The sequence below is a fragment of the Hypanus sabinus genome, chromosome 1, assembly GCF_030144855.1.
Source record: "Hypanus sabinus isolate sHypSab1 chromosome 1, sHypSab1.hap1, whole genome shotgun sequence".
NCBI classification, from domain to species: Eukaryota; Metazoa; Chordata; class Chondrichthyes; order Myliobatiformes; family Dasyatidae; genus Hypanus; species Hypanus sabinus.
The window spans coordinates 143,397,712-143,420,212 of record NC_082706.1 but is presented as its reverse complement, the minus strand read 5'-3'; the positions used below and the strand labels follow the sequence as shown (position 1 = coordinate 143,420,212).

General features: G+C 43.4%; 1 protein-coding gene across 1 annotated transcript in view; it reads left to right on the top strand.

Moving 5' to 3' along the window:
- LOC132404944 (laminin subunit alpha-3-like) overlaps positions 1–22,501 on the top strand; it is a 307,054-nt gene that overhangs the window by 240,870 nt on the left and 43,683 nt on the right. The window contains 10 exon segments of the mRNA XM_059989599.1: positions 240–353; positions 8,285–8,403; positions 8,489–8,569; positions 9,667–9,788; positions 11,948–11,998; positions 14,393–14,544; positions 15,315–15,425; positions 17,046–17,157; positions 18,130–18,276; positions 20,789–20,985. Of these exon segments, the coding sequence (XP_059845582.1) occupies positions 240–353; positions 8,285–8,403; positions 8,489–8,569; positions 9,667–9,788; positions 11,948–11,998; positions 14,393–14,544; positions 15,315–15,425; positions 17,046–17,157; positions 18,130–18,276; positions 20,789–20,985 (1,206 nt within the window).

Here is a 22,501-nt window from a genome sequence, read left to right as displayed (position 1 = left end):
GCTAAAGGGCCAGTTTCCATACTGTATGACCGTATGGTATACGGTATACCTTACGGTATGTTTCATACCACAACTTTGTAATTCTGTCACACATGAAATGCACTCAAGTATTTGGATTTGCTATGTTACTGATTTATTCACAGTCAGCCGCTGCTGTTGGTGGTTTGTGTGTCTCCCATTGCTCCCTCTCCTCCTCCTGTTCAGTGTGTTAATCTTCTGACCTTCTTCACTGTTTGCAGAGGTGTGGCCTCGGATACTACAGAGAATATAAAGATTATTTCTTGGGTCGATGTGTACGCTGTCGCTGTCACGGCCATTCAGACCGATGTGAAGATAGAACCGGAAGATGCATTGTAAGTAAATTTGATTTCATTGTTCATAATATTATCATTTTGTTTATCAGTCGAGGGATTGTGTTCGTGAGTCAGGAATTATATTGCAGCTTTATAAAACTCTGGTTAAGCCACTTCTGGAGTATCGCATTCATTTCTGGTCACCCCATTATAGGAAGGATGTGGGGGCTTCAGAGAGGATGCAGAGGAGGTTCACCAGGATGCTGCCTGGATTAGAGGGGGCCTGTGCTATAAGGAAAGGCTGGACAAACTTGGGTTGTTTTCTCTGGAGTGTCAGAGGCTGAGGAGAGACCTGATGAAAGTTTGAAAGATTAAAAGCATAGATAGTCAGCCAGTATCATTTTACCAGGGTTGAAATGTCTAATGCTGGAGGGCACGGGGCAGGGGGAACCTCAAAGAAAATGTGCGTTGTGTTTTTACACACAGTTGTGGGTGCCTGGAATGCACTACCTGCAAAGCTGGTGAGGCAGATATGACAGAGTGTTTAAGAAGCTCTTAGAAAGGCACGTGGATGTTCAGGGCATTATGGGATATCGACAACGTGCAGGTAGAAGGGATTCGTGTAATTATATTAATTACTTTGACACAATGTCATGGGTCAAAGAACCTGTTCCAGTTCTGTGTTCTATTTATTTACAGCAAGTTGTACAACTCGACAGACCCTGACTGGTATTTTAGCTCCACACTGGCCTTCACCCATTCCTCTCCATCATCACATCCATCGTCCCTCTTTATTCCCCTTCCCTCAAACCTGTCTCTCGCCAGAATGCCACAGCTGGTTAGAGTCTCTGCCTCAAAGCAGAGGAGACCTGGGTTCGATCCTGACCTCCAAAGCTGTCCGTGTGGAATTTGCAAGTTCTTCCCGTCACTGTGTGGGTTTCCTCCCACGTCTCAGATGGGAGGTTAATTGTCTAATGTTAACTCCCCAAAGTGTGTGGGTGAGTGGTAGAGTCTGAGGGAAGTTGATGGGAGAATGGAATAGATTCAGAATCAGGTTTGTTATCACTATTTGATATGATGTCAAATTTTGTCTGATATGATGTAAAGTTTGTTGTTTTGTAGCAGCAGTACAGTGCAAGACATAAAATTACAAAAAGTTACAAAATAAATAGGGCAACAATAAAATGAATAATGAGACGGTGTACATGGGTTCCTAATGGAAAAAAGCTCTTCCTGAATCATTGAGGATGGGTCTTCATACTCCTGCACCTGCTCCCTGATGAGAAGAGGGCGTGCCCCAGGTGATGGGTCCTCAGTGATGTCTGCTGCCTTCACGAGGCACCATCTCCTGAAGATGTCCTCAGTGGTGGGGAGGGTTGTGCCCATGATGAAGCTAGCTAGCCTCTTGCTGTTCTGTGGATCGCAGACTCCATACCAGGCTGTGATGCAACCTGACAAAGAGCTCTCCACCATAAATCTGGAAAAACTGTAAGATTCGTTGGTGACATACCAAATCTCCTCAAAATGCTAATGTAAAGAAGCTGCTAGTGTGCCTGCTTTGTGAGATTGCATCAGCCTAGGACAGATCCTTGGAGATGTTGACAGCCCCCAGGTGTAGCATTAGTATAAATGGATTGTTGATGGTCACCATGGACTCGATGGGTCTGTGTTCATGCTGTATCTCTCTATGACACTATGACCTTGACTGCTCCCTATGGGAACTGGTTCCATATACCCACCCTAAAGGACTTTATTCCGATTTCCCAGTTTGTGACTTAAGGAGTTAAAGAACCATGGAATATTTATGACATGGAAAAATGCCACTCGACCCATTGTGTCTGTGCTGGTGGAACAAGTGCTCCTGGGTATAACCCCACCCCCAGCAGTGGGCCTGTGACCCTGCGGCTCACAGCTCCTCATCCACACACTAGCTGAGTGAAAATGTGGGGGGTTTCTGCCTGTCTCACCCAATTGGACATGGAGATCCAGATTCAGCATCCCCTGGTGAAAAATAATTTCCGTATCTCTGCTGTGATCCTCTAACAGCTCCGTGCTCATAGTTTTTAACCCTTCTGCTGAGGGAAATATTCCTTCCAATTGCTTCTCCCTAAACCTGTCAAAAGTTCCAGTTTTTTTTTACCAAAATACAGTAAAGAAAGTTATTTTGTGAGATTGCCATTCATACAGATAATTTCATCACATCAGGACAGCAATATAGTACAAGGAAAAAGGACATGGACTGATTAGGGAAAATCAGCATGGCTTTGTGTGTGGTAGATCATAGAGTTTTTTGAGGAAGTTACCAGGAATCTCGAGGAAGGCAAAGGAATGGATGATTTCTACCTGTACTTTAGCAAGGTCTTTTACAATATCCCTAATGGGAGATTGATCAAGAAAGTTCAATCGCTTAGCATTCAAGATGAGGTAGTAATTGTTTTAAACAATGGTTTTACAGAAGAAGCCAGTGAGAGAGTTAGTAGATGGTTGCCTCTCTGACAAGAGGCCTGTGACTAATGGAAAGTCTATTTCAGAACCTTACACATCTCCACCAGTTTATAAATTCCTTGAGCTCACTACCTGCTAACTACCAGCTGCCTAAAAATTGCAGAATACTCAGCCTAAACTGGCACCCTATTATTCAGTAAAACCTCTAGTATTTGAGCTTAGTTTGTCTTTCATTAAATTTAGAGGTACAGTGCTACAGCACGCCTCCTGGCCCAACGAGCCCGAACCACCCAATTACATCTATGTAACCGGTTAACTTACTAACCAGTGCACCTTTGGAATCTGGGAGGAAACTGGAGCAGCCAAAGGAACCCCACGCAGCCACAAAGAGAATGTAGAAACTCCTTGCAGACTGTGGCGGAATTGAGCTCGGGTTGCTGGTGCTGTAATAGTGTTACGCTAGCCATCACACTACTGGGCCGCCCTTTCAAAACCAGTTCACACTGGCACGTTTTTCAGAGATCAACGCGGGGGAGTTTTTTTTTCTGTCTTTGTGCATTGAAATTGGAGCTGATGCTTATGATCTTAGCAAAAAGTCAAAGTGAAAATCCAGTTTATTGTCACATGCATAAGTGCAATGAAAAAAGCTTAATTGCAGCAGCATCACAGGCATAAAGCATCAAGTAAGCAGAGTTTGCCAGAAAGAAAATGAATTGAACATAAATTATGCACAAAAGGAGGCATCTCTCTGGAGGTGCTGCCAGAGCTTGAGGCAGGTACATTGACAAATTTTAAAGGCCATTGGATAGATACGTGAAAAGGTTTAGAAGGTTATGGGACAAACACTGGCAAATGGGACTAAATTAAATAGAGATCTTGGTCAGCATGGATCAATTGGGCTGAAGAGCCTGTTTCCATGCTGCTAACTCAATGCCTTTATGACAATTTTAATAAGAACACGATTTGTGGTACTTAGTCAGGGAACTGTAGCATCTAGAGTCACATTATATCCTTCCATAGATGCTGCCTTACCTGCTGAGTTCCTCCAGCACTTTGTGTGTATTGCTTGGATTTGTGCTCAGAATCACTGTGCAGTAAATCGCAGATGTGAGTTCACTACACAACAGATCTATATAAAATCTTGATTTATTTTATTTCTACGTTTGTGGTACTCAGGCTGCACGGGCAATCCCAGCATTTATTATCCATCCCATCCTTAACCTCCCTGGAGGCAAGGATGTAACTTGTGTCATTGACAGGTCTGCAATCAAACAAAGGACAGCAAATCCCTTCTTCTGATGGACAGGAAAAAAGTTATTTTCCAATTTTGGTTCAGATTCTTTGCTCAAAGCTCCTTCCTTGGGAGCATTTTAGCTGCTTTTCCATAACAAGTTTTTCACCCAGAGGGAGATGGGCATGTGGAGCAAACTGCCAGAGCAAGTGGTAGAGGCAGGTTACAACATTCAGCAGGCATTTGGACAAATGCTTGGATAGGAACGGAGGAGAGAGATAACGCTCAGTGCAGGCAAACAGGATTAGATTAGATAGATGTCATGACTTGCATATTCAGTATGGGCCGAAGAGCCTGTTTCTATGCTATGTGACTATAATTCTTTAATAATGAGTATTGTAAACTCCTCTCTACAGTGATTCCAATTGATTTACCACATAGGGTTGGGCAGCAGTTAACTGAGATTAGTATGAAGTATGCACAAGCTGTTGAACAAATATTACAATATAATTGATCTGAATGCCTTTAAGTGAGACTGTGGAAATTAATTTATTTGAATATTTGTCAAAGAAGATTAATTAATTGTGCAAACCATTCACAGCAAGTACTCTGAAGTTACAATGTAGTCGCACAGCACAGAATCACGCCCTTTGGCCCACCATGTCCATGCAGATCATCAAGTAGCTGTTGTCACTAATGCCAGTCGCCAGCACTTGGTGCATAGCCTCCTGTGCCTTGGTCATTCAAGGGCTCAGCTAGGTACTTCAGTGTTGTGTGAGTCTGCCGCCAACACCCCAACAAACAGTGCATTCCTGATTACAGTGACCCTCTTGTACAAAAGTTCTTTTTTAAATCCTCTGTAAACCTTCACCCCAATCTGATGCCCACTAATTTTTAGACATCTCTGCTAAGGGAAAGCATTATTAAAAGAAAGTTATATGAGGAAAGTGAACTTTGATAAAGAATATATAGTCAAAGAGTCAGAGTGTACAATGGCACAGAAACAGATGCTTTAGCCCATCTAGATTCATGTCAACCTGATCTATTTGCACCCAGACCATATCCCTTCCATCCACATACCTATCCAAACCCCTCTTAAATTGTACAATTGAATCTGTGTCTACTCTTTGACCCTGATTCCAGGATTCATTCATGAAGTAATTTTACTTTCCCAGCTGTCCAATCTGGCCTCTTCCTTACCTCCTCCTCTGTTCCAACCAAGTCCAATGCAAGCTCGAGGAGCAGCTCAGCAGTTTCTGTCTGGGCATGTTACAGCCCTCAGGACTCTACACTGAAACTGCACTTTCAGAAAAAAAGCCATAAAGCACTGTATCACAGAAACAGGCCATTCAGCCCAACTAGTCCATGCCAACCTGGCCTTCTGCATAGTTCCATTTGCAGTCCCTGCACCTGGACCATATCCCTCCAAATCCCTCCCATCCAAATTATTCTTAAGTGTTACAGTTGAATCAAGTGGGCGTGTCCAGTTACTAGTCTTCACAGTGTGAATAACATGGATTAATATGAACATCTGCTATAATTTTTAAATGTCCTCAGGCACTCCTATATACCACTTGGAGGCATGGGTGGGTAGAAGCTGGGTTTGCCAGTGACATCAGATCCTGAAAAACTACGACAGAGAGAAAACACCTAGAGTTCATTTTAAAAACTGCTACAGCGCTCAGTAGAATGAGAGGAGATCACTTAAGGAAAGATAAGAAATTCTTCTTAGAGGCAGAGTTTAAAGATTTTAATTAATAATCCCCCTGCTTGTATCCTACTCCCTCCTAATGAAGTGGAATATGTCCACACAACCTGAGAGCAAGGATTGGACCAGGAGTAGGTGGTGACATGCAGTTGTGACTTGGAGCACTAAGTTTCTTTTAATGCTGCTTTATTTGGAATTTCTCCTGATAATTAATGTACTTTTTACAGCTTTTGTACTTAGTAGAAAAGATTTACGAGAATGTGCCAGAACCATAGGACCTGAGTTATATGGAGAAGTTGGCCAGACTAGGTCTTTATTCCTTGGAACGTAGGAGAATGAGAATGTACAGTGTTTAAAAATATGGAAGGCAAAGGTAAGGTGGATGGTAACAGACTTTTCCTGAGGGTAGGAGAGTCCAAGTCTCGGGGCTTAGATACAGGGTGAGAGGGGTAAGATTTAAATGGGACCTGAGGGGCAAGTTTTTCATGGAGAGGGTGGTGAGTACATGGACCAAGCTGCAAGAGGAAATGGTTGAGACAATGTGGTAAACTATGTATACCTGTCTGGACACACCCCTCTGCTGTCTGCTCCTGTGGCTCCTCCCACAGACCCCCTGTATAAAGGTGATTGGAAGCACTGCTCCTCCCTCATCTCCAAGATATCATGGTCCCTTTTGCTGCTAATAAAAGCCTACCGTTCACCTCCCGTCTCCGAGAATTATTGATGGTCCATCAGACAAGTACAGTAGTATCATTTAAGTAGCACTTGGAGGGACAGGCCTTAGAGGGAAATGGGCCAAATGCAGGACATTGGGACTAGCTGGATAGGCACCTTGGTCAGCATGGACTGGTTGGGCCTAAGGGCCTGAATCCATGCTGTATTACCCTGTGGCTGTATGACTCTATACTCTCATTTCACAGATAGTAATAGATAGAATCCTATAGCACACACAAAGGTCATTTGGCCCTGCATGTCCATGATTGAAGAGATTGGCCCCAGTCTCTCTGGTATATGTCTAGTAGTCTTGTTAGTGCTGTTGAATCAGACTCAGCTTCCCCTTCAGGCTGAGCAAACTATCCATTGATTCCCACTCCCCAGTTCTTCCCCATAGTCCTGCATAGACTAATGAACTTAAAACTGCAGCATCAATGTCACATCAATCAGGCTGAGGTCAAAATGGCTGAGAGCTTCAAGTTCCTAGGAGAGAACATCACCAGTCGCCTGTCCTGGCTGAACCATGGCCAAGAAGGCTCACCAGTTCCTCTACTTCCAGAGGAGGCTAAAGAAATTTGGCAGGTCCCTGTCAAACTTTACTAATTTTTATAGAAAGCCCCCTCTCTCTGGAGTTGAGGCAATGGCTTTACCCACTGTGCCACTGTGTGGCTTCCTGGCCGTGGTAACCTCCTCACTACTGTCTGCTTTCCGGCTGCTCAGATACTAAACCAAGACTTTTGAAATATTTACAGAGTGGTCCAGCCAATTCTGATCAAAGCTGGCGAACACTTCTGCTCTCTCTCCATTATTGATCGCCACATATTCTACACCACCCCCTACTCTGTCGACCTCTAGCCTCCCATGTGTATATAGGTTGGTTGGTTTATGGTAGCTGATCCACTCTTCACAGATGCTGCTAGTATTTGTTGAGTATTTCTTAGCTTGTTAGTCTTTCAGTCAGGAAGTCATACTGAAGGTGTATAAAACTTTGAAAGGCCACATGTGGGAAACTCCATGCAATTGTGTTCGTCCCGTACAGGAAAGATGTGGAGGTTTTGGAGAAGGTGCAGATTAGGTTCACCAGGGTGCTGTCTGAAATGGAGATTTAAACTATAAAGAGAGGTTGGACAAACTCGGATTGTTTTCTCTGGAATGACAGAGGGGGAGAGGAGACCTGATAGAAGTTAGTAAAGTTATGAGAAGTGTAGATGGGATAGTCAGAATCTTTTTCTCCCCGGGATGGAAATGTCTAATACTAGACTACAAGATGAGGTGGGGAGTGACTAAGGGAGACGTGCAAGACAGCAGTGGTGGGTGCCTGGAATGGGCTGGTGGGTGGTGGAGGAAGAATGGCGACAGTAGTGTTTAAGGGGATTCATCGATATGCCAGGAACTGAGGGATCATCATATACAGGTTGAAGAGATTTACATCATGTAGAATTACATCAGATAGAAGTGTATAGGGTGATGAGAAGCATAAGTAGAGTGAACACTTTTTTCCCAGGGCAGCAAGAGCTAATATAAGAAGACATAATTTTAAGGTGATTGGAGGAAAGTACCAGGGGCAGATGTCAATGGTAGTTTTTTTTATATAGAGTGACAGGTGCCAGGGGAAGTGATCGAAGCAGATACTTTGGAGGCATTTAAGATATTGTTACAGGGTATAAGGCACACGGATGAAAGAAATATGGAGAGCTATGTGGGAGTGGGGTGTTAGATTGATCTTGGAGTGGGTTAGAATGTTGGCACATCTTCGTGGGCCAAAGAGCCTGGACTGCACTATTCTGGTCTGGTCTACAGTATTTTCACTTTGGAAGGGCCTGTTCCCGTGCTATACTCAGTGAGTTCAGTGACCATCATCCTGAACTAAACTGTTGTTCTCTTCTGTTACAGGGCTGTCAAGATAATACAGAAGGGAATCACTGTGAACGATGTCAAGCAGGTTTCTATGGAAATGCTGCCCAGGGTGTCTGCAGCCCTTGTGCTTGTCCACACACACATCCCTCTAACAAGTAAGAACCACAGAACCAAACTCTGAAACAGTAATTCAATATCATCCTCCTTTATTGGTGACCTATAACTTACTTTCCACCACAGCTTTGCCACACATTGTGATGAGATCGAGGGTGCCATGAAGTGTTCCTGTAGAACGGGCTACACCGGGACAAGCTGTGAGAGGTTGGTTTCTGCTCTTCGAATAAGAGGACAGTCAAAGTTATAAAGCTCTTGTTAGGCCACAGCTGAAATGCCATATGCACATCTGGTCATCGCACCATGGGAAGGACATGATCGCGCTTCACATGGGAGGTTCACCAGGATGTTCCTGGAACAGAACTTCTCAGTTATGAGTATGGTTTGGAGAGTCTGGGATTGCTCTCCTTGGAGCAGAGAAGGTTGAAGGGGCACCCAAGAAGTGTGAGAAACTATTGGGAGAACAGATAAAGTGGATATTAGCAAACTTGGAAATATCTACTTGTAACAGTCGTAACTGTTACAGTGAAAAACTTGTCTTGCATACTGTTCATGCAGATCAATTCATTCAAAGATTGCATTAATAGAATGCAGAATAAAGTATTACAATTACAGAGAAAGTACAGAGCAGGCAGACAAATAATGTGCAAATTCATAACAAGGTAAACTGTGAGGTCAGGAGTCCACCCTATTTAACTGGGAAACAACTCAACCGTATAACACCAGAATAGAACCATGATGGGAAGGGGAAGAAGAGAGAATGATCAGGGTGGGTGGGTATTTGATTATGCTGGCTGCTTTACCAAGGCAGCAGGAAATGTAAACAGAGTCCATGAGGGTTGGCTGGTTTCAGTGATATGCTGAGCCGTGTCTGCAGGTCTCTGCGGTTTCTTGTGGTCACAGACAGAGCAGTCGCTGTACCAAGCTGAGATGTATCTTGATGGTGCACTGATACTAGAGGGACCAGGTTTAGGGTGACAGCTTTAGAGGAGATTTGAGAAAGACTTTCTTTTTCTCCCAGAGGGTGGTTGGCATCTGGAACATATTAGCTGAGCGGGTGGTGTTTACCTCCTTAGATGCTACCTGACTTGCTGAGTTCCTCCATCATTTCTTGTGAGTGTTACTCCAGATTTTTACTGTCTGCAGTTACTGTGTGTGTCCACTCCTGCCCTTGTTCTGTTCTGACAATCTGAATTGATGTGAGATGTTAGCTCTCCACTACTGCTCCACCTGCCCAGGGTAGACAGGAAGTTTGTGCCGAAACGGACCGGTTGCATTGAGTTTATGGTTAATGTCACCCACAGGTGTGCTCCCGGTTACTTTGGGAACCCGATGGAGATTGGGAGCAAATGTCGGAAATGTCAGTGCAGCAATGCAGACCTGAGCAGCTGTGACCCCCTGACAGGACAGTGCAACAATTGCAAAGGTAAGCACGTCACACAACACTAAAGACAGGAGCAGGAGACTATTTGGCCCATCATGCCTGTGCCATCATGCATTACGATCATGACTGATCTATCTCAGCACTGCTTTTCTGCATTAACCCAAGCCTCACCAATGGACATTCTCACTCCTCCCTACCTGCAAGCAGAAGGTGCAAAATCCTAAAGGCTCGTACCACCGGGCTCAAGGACAGCTTCAATCTATAAAACTATTAAATGGTTCACTAGTATCATCTTTTTATCTTCCAATTCATTGCATCTTTCCTGTGGAAGAAATCTGAAATGTAATACAAGACTTCCCAATCAACCTTGGATGTTTTTATAGATCCAGCAGAGTAACAGGCCCTTCCAGCCCAGTGACACAGACTAGCCCCTCTGTGGGATGTACCTTCCACCACGGCAGGAAAGCACAATAGAGCCTTTTAAAAAAAACTTCACGCCTCCTTAAATTTCCTCCCCTAGGCAGTTAATCTCATCAACCTCTCTAGTTACAGTAGCCCTTCCCCTCCCGCCTCCATCTATTACCTCAGTCACTCCACTGTAAACTCTTTAAATCACTTCTTATAACACTGTTTACATTGTAAATACATGCTGGTATGTATGTACATCTTATTCTAAACTAGTACTTCTAACTTTATTTTTATATAATTCTTTATTGTTGAATATTGTCACTTTTGTTGCATGCAACACCAACACACCACAGCAATTTCCTAACACATGTGAATGGATATGATGAATAAAGATGATGTTGGAGGAAACCCACATGGTCGGGGAGAATGTACAAATTCCTTACTGACAGCAGCAGAATTGGAATGGGTTGCTGTCTCTAATAGCATTTATGGCTGACTTATTTTCCCTCTCAAACTCAGTATCCTGCTTTCTCCCTGTAATCTTTGACACCCTTACTAATCAAGAACATATCAGTCTCTGCTTGAAATATACAGTACCCGATGACTTGTCCTCCACAGCCATCTGTGGCAATGAATTCCACAGATTCACCAACCTCATCTCTATTTTAAAGGGATGTCCTTCTGTTTTGAAGCTGTGCCCTCTGATACTAAAACTCTCCCTCTATCAGAAACAGTCTCTCCACATCCACTCTACCTCAGCCTTCCAATATTTGATAAGTTTCAATGAGACCCACCGTCATTCTTCTAAACCCCAGAGCCATCAAACACTCTTCATACATTAAATTGATATGGTAAATTGCACACTGATTGTCATCTATGACATGAGCTCTGAGATTTGTAGCCCCCACCTATTCTCCCTCCACTCTTATTCCTTTGTTTCTTCCTCAGTCCCTAACTCTGCTGGTTAAGGAGATGGGTTGGTCAGTAAGGTCCCAGCTGTTCTCTCACCAATCCACCTCCCAGATGCATGGAGCTGCAGGGCAAATGTTTTCACCCAATGGTCTGCAGTGGACAATAGCAGACAGCTCTGGCACAGCTCTAATCCAAAATATGCATTGAATAGTGGCACAGTTAGTCATAGAGTCAAACAGCATGGAACCAGGCCCTACTGCTCAGCCCGTCAACAATGCTGAAGGGTTTTGGTCCGAAATGTCAACTGTACTTTTTTCCATTGATGCTGCCTGGCTTGCTGAGTTCCTCCAGCATCTTGTGTGTGTTGCTCATCAGTGCTGGCCTAGTTAGCTACCCACTTGGCTGCGTTTGTCCCATATCCTTCTCAATCATTCTTGTCCACGTATTTGTCTGTGTCTGTGAAACTTTATTAAGTGTACTTGCATTGGCAGAGACCCAGGGTCGATTCTGACCTCTGGTGCAGTCTGTGTGGAGTTTGCCACATTCTCCCTGTGGCTGCGTGGGTCCATTGTGTGAAGGTGAAGGGTAGAATCTGGCAAGAGGGGTGGTGAATTGATGTGGTAAGAATAAAAACAAATTGATCTTAACGTAGGATTTGTTTAAATGTGTGGCTGATGGTCAGCATGAACTCAAAGGGCTGTGTTTTCTTTCTAAATTGTGTTTCAGTTTTGCGCTACTGTATTAAACAGGAACAAGTAAATATGGTCATTGCTTAAAATATTCCTGTCTTTTGTCTCTCTCCTTAGAATCCCTACATTCATTGTTTTCTTCCTAATGTCCATCACATACTCGACTCATTAATGTGTTTTGTCTCTTCACAGATTGTACAAACGAGGAACCAAAAGATACCAGTTCTGATGAAAAGTGTGACAGTGAGTAATTAGCTCTGTCCTGGCTTCTGGCATTTCTGGGGAGGGGAGGCTGATAGGGGCTCGAGCCACCAGATCCCAGTCATTACCCCAAGTCTTCCTTTGTGCCCTGATTTGTGATATGGATCTGGGTTATAGGTCTTTATTCAGTGGAGTGTAAGAGAGTGAAGGGTGATCTTATAGGGATGTATAAAATCATGAGGGGCAGATAGGGTCAATGCACATGATCTTTTTCCCAGGTTTGGGAAATCAAGAAATAGAGGGTACAGATTTAAGGAAAGAGGAGCGAGATTTAATAGGAATCTGAGGAGCCACTGCTTCACCCAGAGCATGGTCAGTATATTGAAGCAGGTATCTTAACATTTAAAAGGCACTTAGTACATGTATAGAAAGGGTAAGAGGGTCAAATATAGGCAAATGGGACTAGCTTGGATGGGAACCTTGGTTGGCATGGACCGGTTGGACTGAAGGGCTGTTTCCCAGCTGTCTCTATAGGATGTAGAATTCTGACTCTATAGGATGTACTGAATATTGGTCAAAATAGATTCAGTGGTAACCATTAATAAGTATTGATAAAATGCTGGAAGGAAGGAGGAGTAGGGTTTATTGAACAACTTTGTCATTGAGCATGATGCATTTGCCTAGACCGTCAGTTGTTCCCAATCCTCTTTCTGTTCCCCATCATTCATCACTGTAACAAAGTCCCAAGTTCAGAATGAAAGAGTTAGGACATTATATTGTAACTTTACCAGACATTGCTTGAGCCACACTTGGAGTATTGTGTGCATTCTAATCACCATACCATATGAAAGATATGGTTGTACTGGAGAGAATACGGAGAAGATGCAGAAGGATGTTGTCTGGACTGGAGGACTTTAGTGATGGGGAGAGATTGGATAGGCTGGGCCTTTTCTCCCTGGAGGGTGAAGAATCAATCACAATCAAGCTTAATATCATTGGTCGAAGTATATAAGATGGTGAGAGGCATTGTGTAGATAGTCAGCAGCTTTTTCATGTGGTAGGAGTATCAAATGCAAAAGGCATTGGTTTAAGGTGAGAGGAAAGAGTTTTAAAAGGGAGGTGAGGGGTAAACTTTTTATACAGAGAAATGTTGATAAAGTGCTGCCAGAGAGGGTGGTGGAATCAGATACAATTGCTAGGTCATTTAAGGTCATTTAGACAGATAATTGAATAGGCAAAATGTTAGAATGATACACTCCTAATAGATTAGTATCACTTGACACAGAAGTCCGCATGGACATGGGGATCCGTTTGTGCTGTATGTCTCTGTGATAATGTTTCATCAGCCGAATATCTCATTGATCAATTACAATTTAGAATAAGTATTTCTTCTATTACAACAGCATTTCAGGGCTCGATAACTGTCATAGATCCCAAGGCCCACAATAAGCAACACTTAAAGATAAGTATTTCCCTAACAGCAGAAAACCTAGAGTCAGAATATCTATGTACTCAACAGTTGGCTGATACAGCCAGCAGAAGCTGCAGGCTAACAACTCAGAAGTTAATATTATTTTGTGGATGGGAATACTTCTGCATCACAAGAGCATTCCCTTTCAACAGAATTGGTTTATTATTAAGTTACTGGAGGAAATTGAGGCCATTCTGCCCATTGAATCTGCCCCCTATTCAATCACGTCTGATTTATATTCCCTCTTAGCCCCATTCTCCTGCCTTTTCCTCTTAATCTGTGACACCCTTACTAATCAAGAACCTTTCAGCCCCACTGTAAATATACCCAATAACCTGGACTCCACAGCTTTCTGTGGCAGTGACTTCCATGGATTCACCTCCCTCTGGCTAAAGAAATTCCTCCTTATCACACGTACAAGGAGGAAATACAGTGAAAGGCTTGTCCTAGCACACTGTTCATACAGATCATGCTTTTATATAGTGTATTGAGGTAGAACAAGATAAACCAATAAGAATGCAAACTGAAAAGTGACAGTGGTAAACAAGTGTGTACAAGGTCATTAAGAGATGGATTGTGAGTTCAAATGTACACTTTATCATATTAGAGAGCTGGTTGTTTTCTAACAGTGGGATAGAAGCTGTCCTTGAGCCTAGTGTATGTGCTGTCAGGCTTTTAAACCTGTCTCATGGAAGAGGGAAGACGAGAAAATGCATGGAGTAGGAGGGGTCTTTGATCATGCTGGCTGCTTTACTGAGGCAGCGAGAAGTGTAACAGAGAGGAGATTGGTTTGTGTGTGCTGAACTGTGTCTAAAACTCTCTGCAGTTTCATGTGGACATGAGCTGGGCAGTTGCTGTACCAAGCAGTGACACATATGGATATAATTCTTTGTATGGTGAGAGTCGAGAGATATATGTCATGTCTCTGCTAACGTCCCTTTTCTGCCCCTGTTCTTCGTCTCCAGCTTGCGACAGCTGTGTGGAAACACTCTTATATGACTTGGACCAGATGGATTCTGACATTCAAAAAATCAAACTGCAGTTTCAAAATGCAAACGTCAGTGTCAGTACTCACCTTCGTATGAACAATTTGGATAAGGCCATAAAACGAACCAAGGTATGCATGAGAAGTGGCATTTGGAATGATGTGTGCTCTCATTTTCACATCCATCTCAAAACTTTACTTAGAGACCTGAGACAGAGCATCGTTAGGGTTAGGGCCCGCGCATTAGGGTTAGGGTTAGGGTAGAAAAATCTATCTGAAAGCTTAAGGGTTAACTTTAAAGGCGCGTGATCTGAAAGCACAATGATGTAATATGCACGTTCAACAACAGAGTTTAACATATGTGTATCTTAAAAAAAAGTAATCAATTCGAGAATATTTATGATGGACATGTGAGAAAAAAGAGAAATCTTTATCATTGGGGTGTTTATATCTCCAAATATCGACAAGGCGATATTCTAATAAAAAAGAGTTAATACAAGCTGCCGCTTTATTTGGAAGCGACGGATTGGTTGATGACCTGTCAATCGCCAGATTTAAACAACAATTAAAGTCACCACCCATGATCAGCTTATATTCATTGAGATTCGGTAACTCTGAAAAAAGTTCCTTAAAAAAATCAGAATTATCTACATTAGGTTCGTGTACACACACCAGAGCTACCTTTTGCTCGCATAATAAACCAGTAACAATTAAAAATCTTCCAATCGAATCAGTAGTAGTATTAAGGTGTACAAAAGGGATTTTGGGGCTAAGAAATATAGAAACGTCTCTTGTTTTACTATCCGACATTTCAAAACTTTACTTAGAGACCTGACAAAAAGCATCGTAAGTCCCAAATGGAGTTGTACTGATGTACCTGGGTGAATTTGTTCCTTTTTCAGGATGAACTGGATGATTATCGAGCTATAGTTGATGATCAGGTGAAAAGGACTGACAATCTGGAGAGTGACAGTATGAATCTCATTCAAGATATTAATGCGCTCGAAGAAAAGGCAAGCACATTCTCCCATTTTTAAATGTTTAACTTGTCTTTAAAGGGCTGTAGGATATTGGTGAGATTAGGCAGAACCTTCATAGAACACTACAGCACAGTACAAGCCCTTCGGCCCTTGATGTTAAAATGACCTTATAGCATTCTTCAAAATCAATCTCACCCTTCCCTCCCACATAGCCCTCCATTTTTCTTTCCTTCATGTGCCTATCTCAGAGTCTTCCATATCTCCCTAACGTACCTGCCTCTGCCACCAGCCATGGTGGTGCATTTGACGCACCCACAACTCTCTTTGTTAAAAAAAAAACTTGCCTTTAGCATCCCCCATATAGAATCACCTTAAAATTATGCTAACTATTACCGCCCAGGGAAAATATCTCTGGCTGTCCATTCTATCAATACCCCTTATCAAGTCACCTCTTACCCTCCATTGCTCCAAAGAGAAAAGCTTTATTGAAGTGTAAAGTTCTAGAGAAATTCTCTCCAGAGCAGCTTGGATAGGATCTTAAAGTTGGGAAGGTTTGAACAAGGCATAGGTCATGGAGGACACAGGTTTCAAAAAATTTGTGAGAACACTGGAGAGGAAATTACCCAGCAGGTGAACTGGTGATGTAGCATCTGAGGGAGCAATAGAAGCAGGTTATTCAGGAGCTTCCCGAAAGGATTTGGAAAAATGTTAGGAAAGAGGGCTTTTCTCCTGTGCACAATCACGATGCCTGGCCTTGTGGGCTACTACAACCTGGACTGTCTGTTAAGGGTTGTGCTTGGATCTAGGTGGGACCACCGGCCCACAGTTAATTTTCTCTGGGGCCAACCCAGCACTGTTTCCAGCTGCATTTTCCAGCTTCCAGTAACTGCCCCCTCTGCCGTAGCAGTTAGCACAATGCTATTACAGCTCAGGGCTTCCCAGAGTTCAGAGTTCAATCCTGGTGCCGTCGTGTAACGAGCCTCTGTTTGACCTCCCCATGGACTGTGTGGGTTTTCTCCACGCCCTCCCATAGTCCAAAGATATACCGGGTAAGTTAATCAGTCATTGTGAATTGTCCTATGATTAGGTTAGGCTTAATTGGGTTTGTCAGGGTTGCTAGGGCAGCATAGCTCGAAGGGTCAGAAGGACCTTCTCTGTGCTGAGTTGCTAAAATAAATAAATATTTTCACTCTCCTAATCCACCCAGCCTCCATCACAATGTTTCTTTTCCCTGTTCATCTGCCAATCACCTGTACACACCTCCCAATGGGTCTGTTCCCCCACTCTTCCCATCTGCCATCCAAACCTTTATTTGGTTCCATGCTCCACCTTCCTCTCCTATCAGATTCCACCATCTACAGCCCTCTGTCACCTCCCAGAGGAGGTGACTGGTGGAGTTGGCAAAGGACTGTAAATGGTGGTCTGTTGCTATTCCTAATCTCCCCTCCTCCATCTGCCCATCACATATCCTCACCTGGGTCCACCCATCACCTGCCAGCTCTTGTCCCACCCTTCCTCCTCACCTCTTTATACTGGCTCTCTCCCCACTATTTCTCAGTCCCAATGAAGAGTCTTGACCCAAAGCGTCGACTGTCCATTCCCCCTCCCACAGATGCTGCCTGACCCACTGACCCAACAATGTGTTATCTTCAGGCAGAAAAGAATTCCCGCAGCACCCAGCAGCTGCTCACATCGATTGATGAGACCACGCGACAGGCGCGAGAGATGCTGACCAACATTGAAAATGTGGCGTCTGCCATCTCAGGTAAGGTCATTCCTGAGGAGAGGGGAAGGTCAAGGTGACCCTCTGTGTATCTGGGATATGAAGGGAGGGAGGGAGGGGAGACTTGCACAGTGCTGTTAAACTTCAGCTCCCCTGATGTCTTGAAGAGTTTCACATTCAATGAGATTCTTGTGAAGTACATTAGGGAAAGTAACAGCCAATCAGACTCATGGAAACACAGTCTAACTCAGCCACACACTGGACACGATTCACAGTGGCCAAGTAATCCACCAACTCACGTGTCTTTAGGATGGGCAAGGACACCAGAGCCCTCAGAGGAAATCCACATGGGCAGTGAGAATGTGCAAACTCCACACAGACAGCACCACAAATTGGGATTGAACCCAGGACTCTGGAGCTGTAAAGTAGCAGCTCCACTAGCTGCATTAGTACGTGGCCAATTAGTACACAGCAAGATCCCACAATGTGCGGTGGAATAATGGCCAGATAATCTCTTATTAGTAATGACCGCTTGGTGCTCCTTCCACATCCCAAAGGCACAAGACTGGTGGGATAACTGGCTGATATATGTTGCCCCTAGTGTGTAATTGAGGCTAACTATATATATATATATATATATATATATAAATATATAATTGGCTCAGGATCTAAGGAGAACCACTCCCCAAACCTATCCTACTTCCAAAAAAGTACCATGTGATTGTAATAGGGACGTCTGTTTGATCTGGAAGTTGGCACCTCTGGCAATGCAGGGTTCCCTCAGTGCCGAGTGTTGTGCTGGAGTTTCTGGAGTGGGGCTTGGACTTACTTAGACCAATACCAGTTCCAATGTCCCAGTGCTCAGGACTGCCAAATGCGGGAGCAGCAGTATAATCAGGGCTCGGCTCGGCACGAGTTGCAGGAGCTGGTTATTTTCACACCGCATTAGAATGAAATGTTTTCAAAAACTGAATGGGAAAGGAGTTCTCCTCCACTGTTACTTTTCCATTTCAGATCTCATTAAGAAACTGAACACCATTGACTCAGGGACCAGTGTGCAGAAATTGGCTGAGGTTGAGCGAATGCTCAATGAGATGAGAAACCTCGACTTTGATAAAGAGAAGGAAGTGGCTGAAAGAGAGAAGACGGAGTCGGAGAGATGTAAGCACTGCAACCCCTCCTATGCATCAACCAAAGTGTTTCTGATCACCTTTCTTCAGAGCTGCTGACTGGCTGAAGGCTCAGTTGAGTTCAATGTGATGTGGGACATTATTGAACTCACTCAAAGAGCCAAAGGTCATAATGTTGTACAACATAGAAACAGGTCCTTCAGCTCACCTTATCCATGCTGCCCTCTTTATTCATCTGCACTATTCCCATTTTCCCACATCTGGACATATCATTCTGTGCCTTGCCTACTTAAGTTTTTCTACCTACTGAATACAGTGGACATGGAGAGGATGTTTCCATCAGTGGGAGAGTCTAGGATCTGAAGGGATAGCCTCAGAATGAAAGGACGACTCTTTAGAATTGAGATGAGAAGGTATTTCTTCGGCTAGAGTGTGGTGAGTCTGTGGAATTCTTTGCCGCAGAGGACATGGGGACGAGGTCAGTGAGTGTATTTAAAGCAGAGATTGAGAGACTCCTGATTGGTATGGGGTTAACATTGCAGAGAGAAGGCTGGAGAATGGGGTTGAAAGATATCAGCCATGATCGAATGGTGGAAAGGCATGATGGCTGACTGGCCTAATTCTGCTCATGTTTCTTGTGGTGAAGCCAGAGGATGTGGTGGAATCAGGCATAACCCCTGTGTTTATGGGGCACTTAAATATAAGGCCATGAGATGTAGGAGTAGAATTAGGCCATTCTGCCCCTTGAATCTGCTCTGCCATTTAATCATTCCTGATCTATTTTAACCTTTCAACCCTTTTCTCCTTCCTCCTTCCCACAACCTTTGACACCCTTACTAATCATGAACCTGTCCACCTCTGTTTTAAACATTCCCAATGACTTGGCCTCCTCAGCCATCTATGGCAGTGAACTCCACAGATTTACCATCCTCTGGTGAAAGAAATTCCTCCTTACTCGGTTCTGAAGTTTCAAGATTCAAGGTTATTTAAGGTCATTTCCTGTACAGAAGTGCAAGGAGAATGAAGTAATTGTTACTCCAGATCCGATGAGGCACAAAATAAGCACAAAAGATAAAGAGCACAATAATAAAAAATATTCAATTAATATAAATACATAAAATAGCTTATATACATAGACCGTATGTCCGTAAAGCGACACTTGGTTATACGTAAGGTGGCTGACAGGAAGTAATAAAGTGGTGATGGAGTTAGAGAGCAGAGGTGTTGGGGAAAGTTACTGTTTTTGAGTCTGATAGACGGCGTTGGCACTAAGTAACATCTTGGGAGTGGGACAAGGTGTAAGGTGTGTGGGATCCTTCTTGATATTACTGGTCCTTTTCGGGCACCTTTCTGTGTATGTATGTCCTTGATGGTGGGTAGGCTGGTGCTAGTGATGCGTTGGGCAGTTTTCACTGCCCATTGTGGAGCTTCCTGTGTGCCGCAGTCTCCGTACCAAGCAGTGATGCAGCTTGTTAGTTTGCTCTCCACTGCGCATCTGGAGAATGCCATCCTTCCATTCTGAAACATCCACTCTATGTCCCACTGTATCAAGGCCTTTCAATATTCAGTAGGTTTTATTAAGATTCCTCCTTATTCTTCGAAACTTCAATGAGTACAGTTTCACAGCCACCAAACACTCCTCAGATCTTAACCCTTTCATTCCTGATATCATTCTCATAAACCTCCTTTGGACCCTCTCCAATGCTTGTTCCAGATATTAACCATTCCCTGCCAGGTTGAGGAAGAAAAGCTGGGACATGGGATCCACCCAGATAAGAAGGTACACAGTCATAACGAGGTCTATTGTGAGGTCAGGAGTCCATCGTGCACCAGAGAAGCACTCAATAGTGTTACAACAGTGGGGTAGGAGTTGACATTAAGACCAGTGGTACGGGCCTTCAGGCTTCGGGGGGAGAAGTGAAAATATCCAAGTATCTTTTCCACCTGTGCACTGTTGCCCACGTTCTCATTCTACTTTTAAGAAGTATCTAATTGTTGCCTTACCACCATCTAAGAGTTCACCATAACAGCACTGTCAGTTCTAGACCATTCAAGGGACTGAAGTGGAGCTAGATAAATAATTGGCTAACTGAGAGGTATGTGGATCTGTCACAGAAGAGGTGGCGAGACCAAGATGGCATGAAATGGTAGGACAGGCTCTAGGGGCCACGTGGCCTACTCCTGCTCTCTCACGTGGTTAGCTAAATTACTGAGCTCACACGCAGAGGTTGGGTGTACGGACCCAGTGGTGCATTCAAGTCCCACCACAGCAGCTGGGCATTTGAAAGGGTTTACCAAGAATGGGCAATGACTATTATTATATACTTTGGCCTGTCATACCATGTGGCCCATGATCCAGATAAGAATGGACAATAAATACAGGCAGGATGATTTTGAGAGTGAAATTTTGTGAATGTTGCTGTATTATGAAGACAGGGTACTGTCTACCCTGTGAGCTGGATAATGTCTGCCTGAGCTGCTTTGTTTTACTAATGTGTTATCTATTGCCTTGTAACCAAAGTTCTTTGTTTATAATCTCACAGTGCTTGATCGTGTTAAGAATATCCTATTAAAAGATATCGACAAGAACAAATTGCTTGCCACTGATATAAAGAATGCATTAATTTTATATCTGTCCAAACTAATGGATCTTCAAGAGTCAATGAATGAAGCAGAAAACTTAACCAGAAAAGCTGAAGATATTAACAAAATCAACTCCATCGCATTAGAAGCTATTAAGGTGACAATTGGTTGTATGAAAATAATTTAACTGTATTTTTTTTCTCTAGGGTTACTTCCTAATCAGTTTTACATGATGAAGAAATTAAAACAGAAAAGCACAGAGTCATGGAGTCATATAGCACAGAAACAAGCCCTTCAGTCAGCACATCTATACTGACCTTCCCATCTGCACCTAACCCATTTGCCCCCATTAGGACCATGCCCTTCTAAACCTTGCCTATCCAAGTGCCTAAGTGTTCCTTAAACATAGCTACTCTGGCTGATTTTACCATCTCCTCTGGCAATGAGTTCCAGCTATCAACTACTCTCTGTGTAAAACAAACTTGTCCCTCAGATCTCCTTTAATTCTCTCCCTTCTCACCTTAAATGTCTGCCTGCTTGCTTTTGATACCCATAGTAAGAGAAAAAGACTTTGACTCTTTAACTGTTCTGTATCTTTCCTAATCTTATAAACCTCTATCAGGTCATCCCTAGTCTCAGTCAATCCAGGGAGAACAAGCCCTATCAATTCGCAGTCTCCCCATGGCTAATATCCTCCAAGTCAGGCAACATCTCCAGTGTGATCACACCCTTCCTATAGTGTAATGACCAGAACTTTGATAATACTCCAAATGTAGTCTAACCAGTGTAACATAATATCCCAACTTTCACATTCTATGCCCCATCTTATACCTGTATACTATCTTCACCGCCCTCCTATCTTGGACTGTCGCCTTCAAAGAGCTATACCCTTGGAACCCTAGGTCCCCCATTATTAAACATTCTTTATTTCCTTACTATTTGCTAAAATACAGGAAATACCTCTCACAACTGACAAAGAGTCACCATCTAGATGTATTCTAGATGGTGAAGGTCCTTAATGATGGTTACTGCCTTCTTGGGACACTGCCTCTTGTAGGTGGCCTCAATGGTGGGGAGGATTCTGATTTTATTCCAGATTTCCAACATCTGTAGTATTTTTGTTTTTTAATTGGTCTGATTAAGACTTTGGTATGAAAAGTAAAGAGTTTCAGCCCAATTCATACACGCTGGATAAGATGCCCCTGTAGGCTAGTCCCATTTGCCTGTATTTGACAGTTCCTCAAAACCTTTCCTCTCCAAATGTCTTTTAAACACTCAAGGGTGAATGCACATAGTTTTTTCCCCAGGGAAAGGGACTCAAAAGCTAAAAGGCATAGGTTTAAGGTGAGAGGGAAAGACTTAAAAGGGGACCCAGGGGGCAACTTCTCCACACACAGAGTGGTCAGTAGATGAAACAAGCTGCCCAAGTGTTTGGAGCAGGTAGAACAGCATGCATTTGTGAATGAGGAATGAAATGTATGGATTATACATTTTGCAAGTTATTGAAGAATGTGGAGTAAGGGGTTGTGGTATATGGAGTTAACTCTGTGTGGAAATTCTCAGGAGACTGTTTCAGTTTGAGCGATATCTAACTATGTGTAATACATTCACTGAGTTTCCATTGTGAAAAGATCTGGTTTCAGCTAAAGCAAGGTGGCCTTTTCCAAACACTT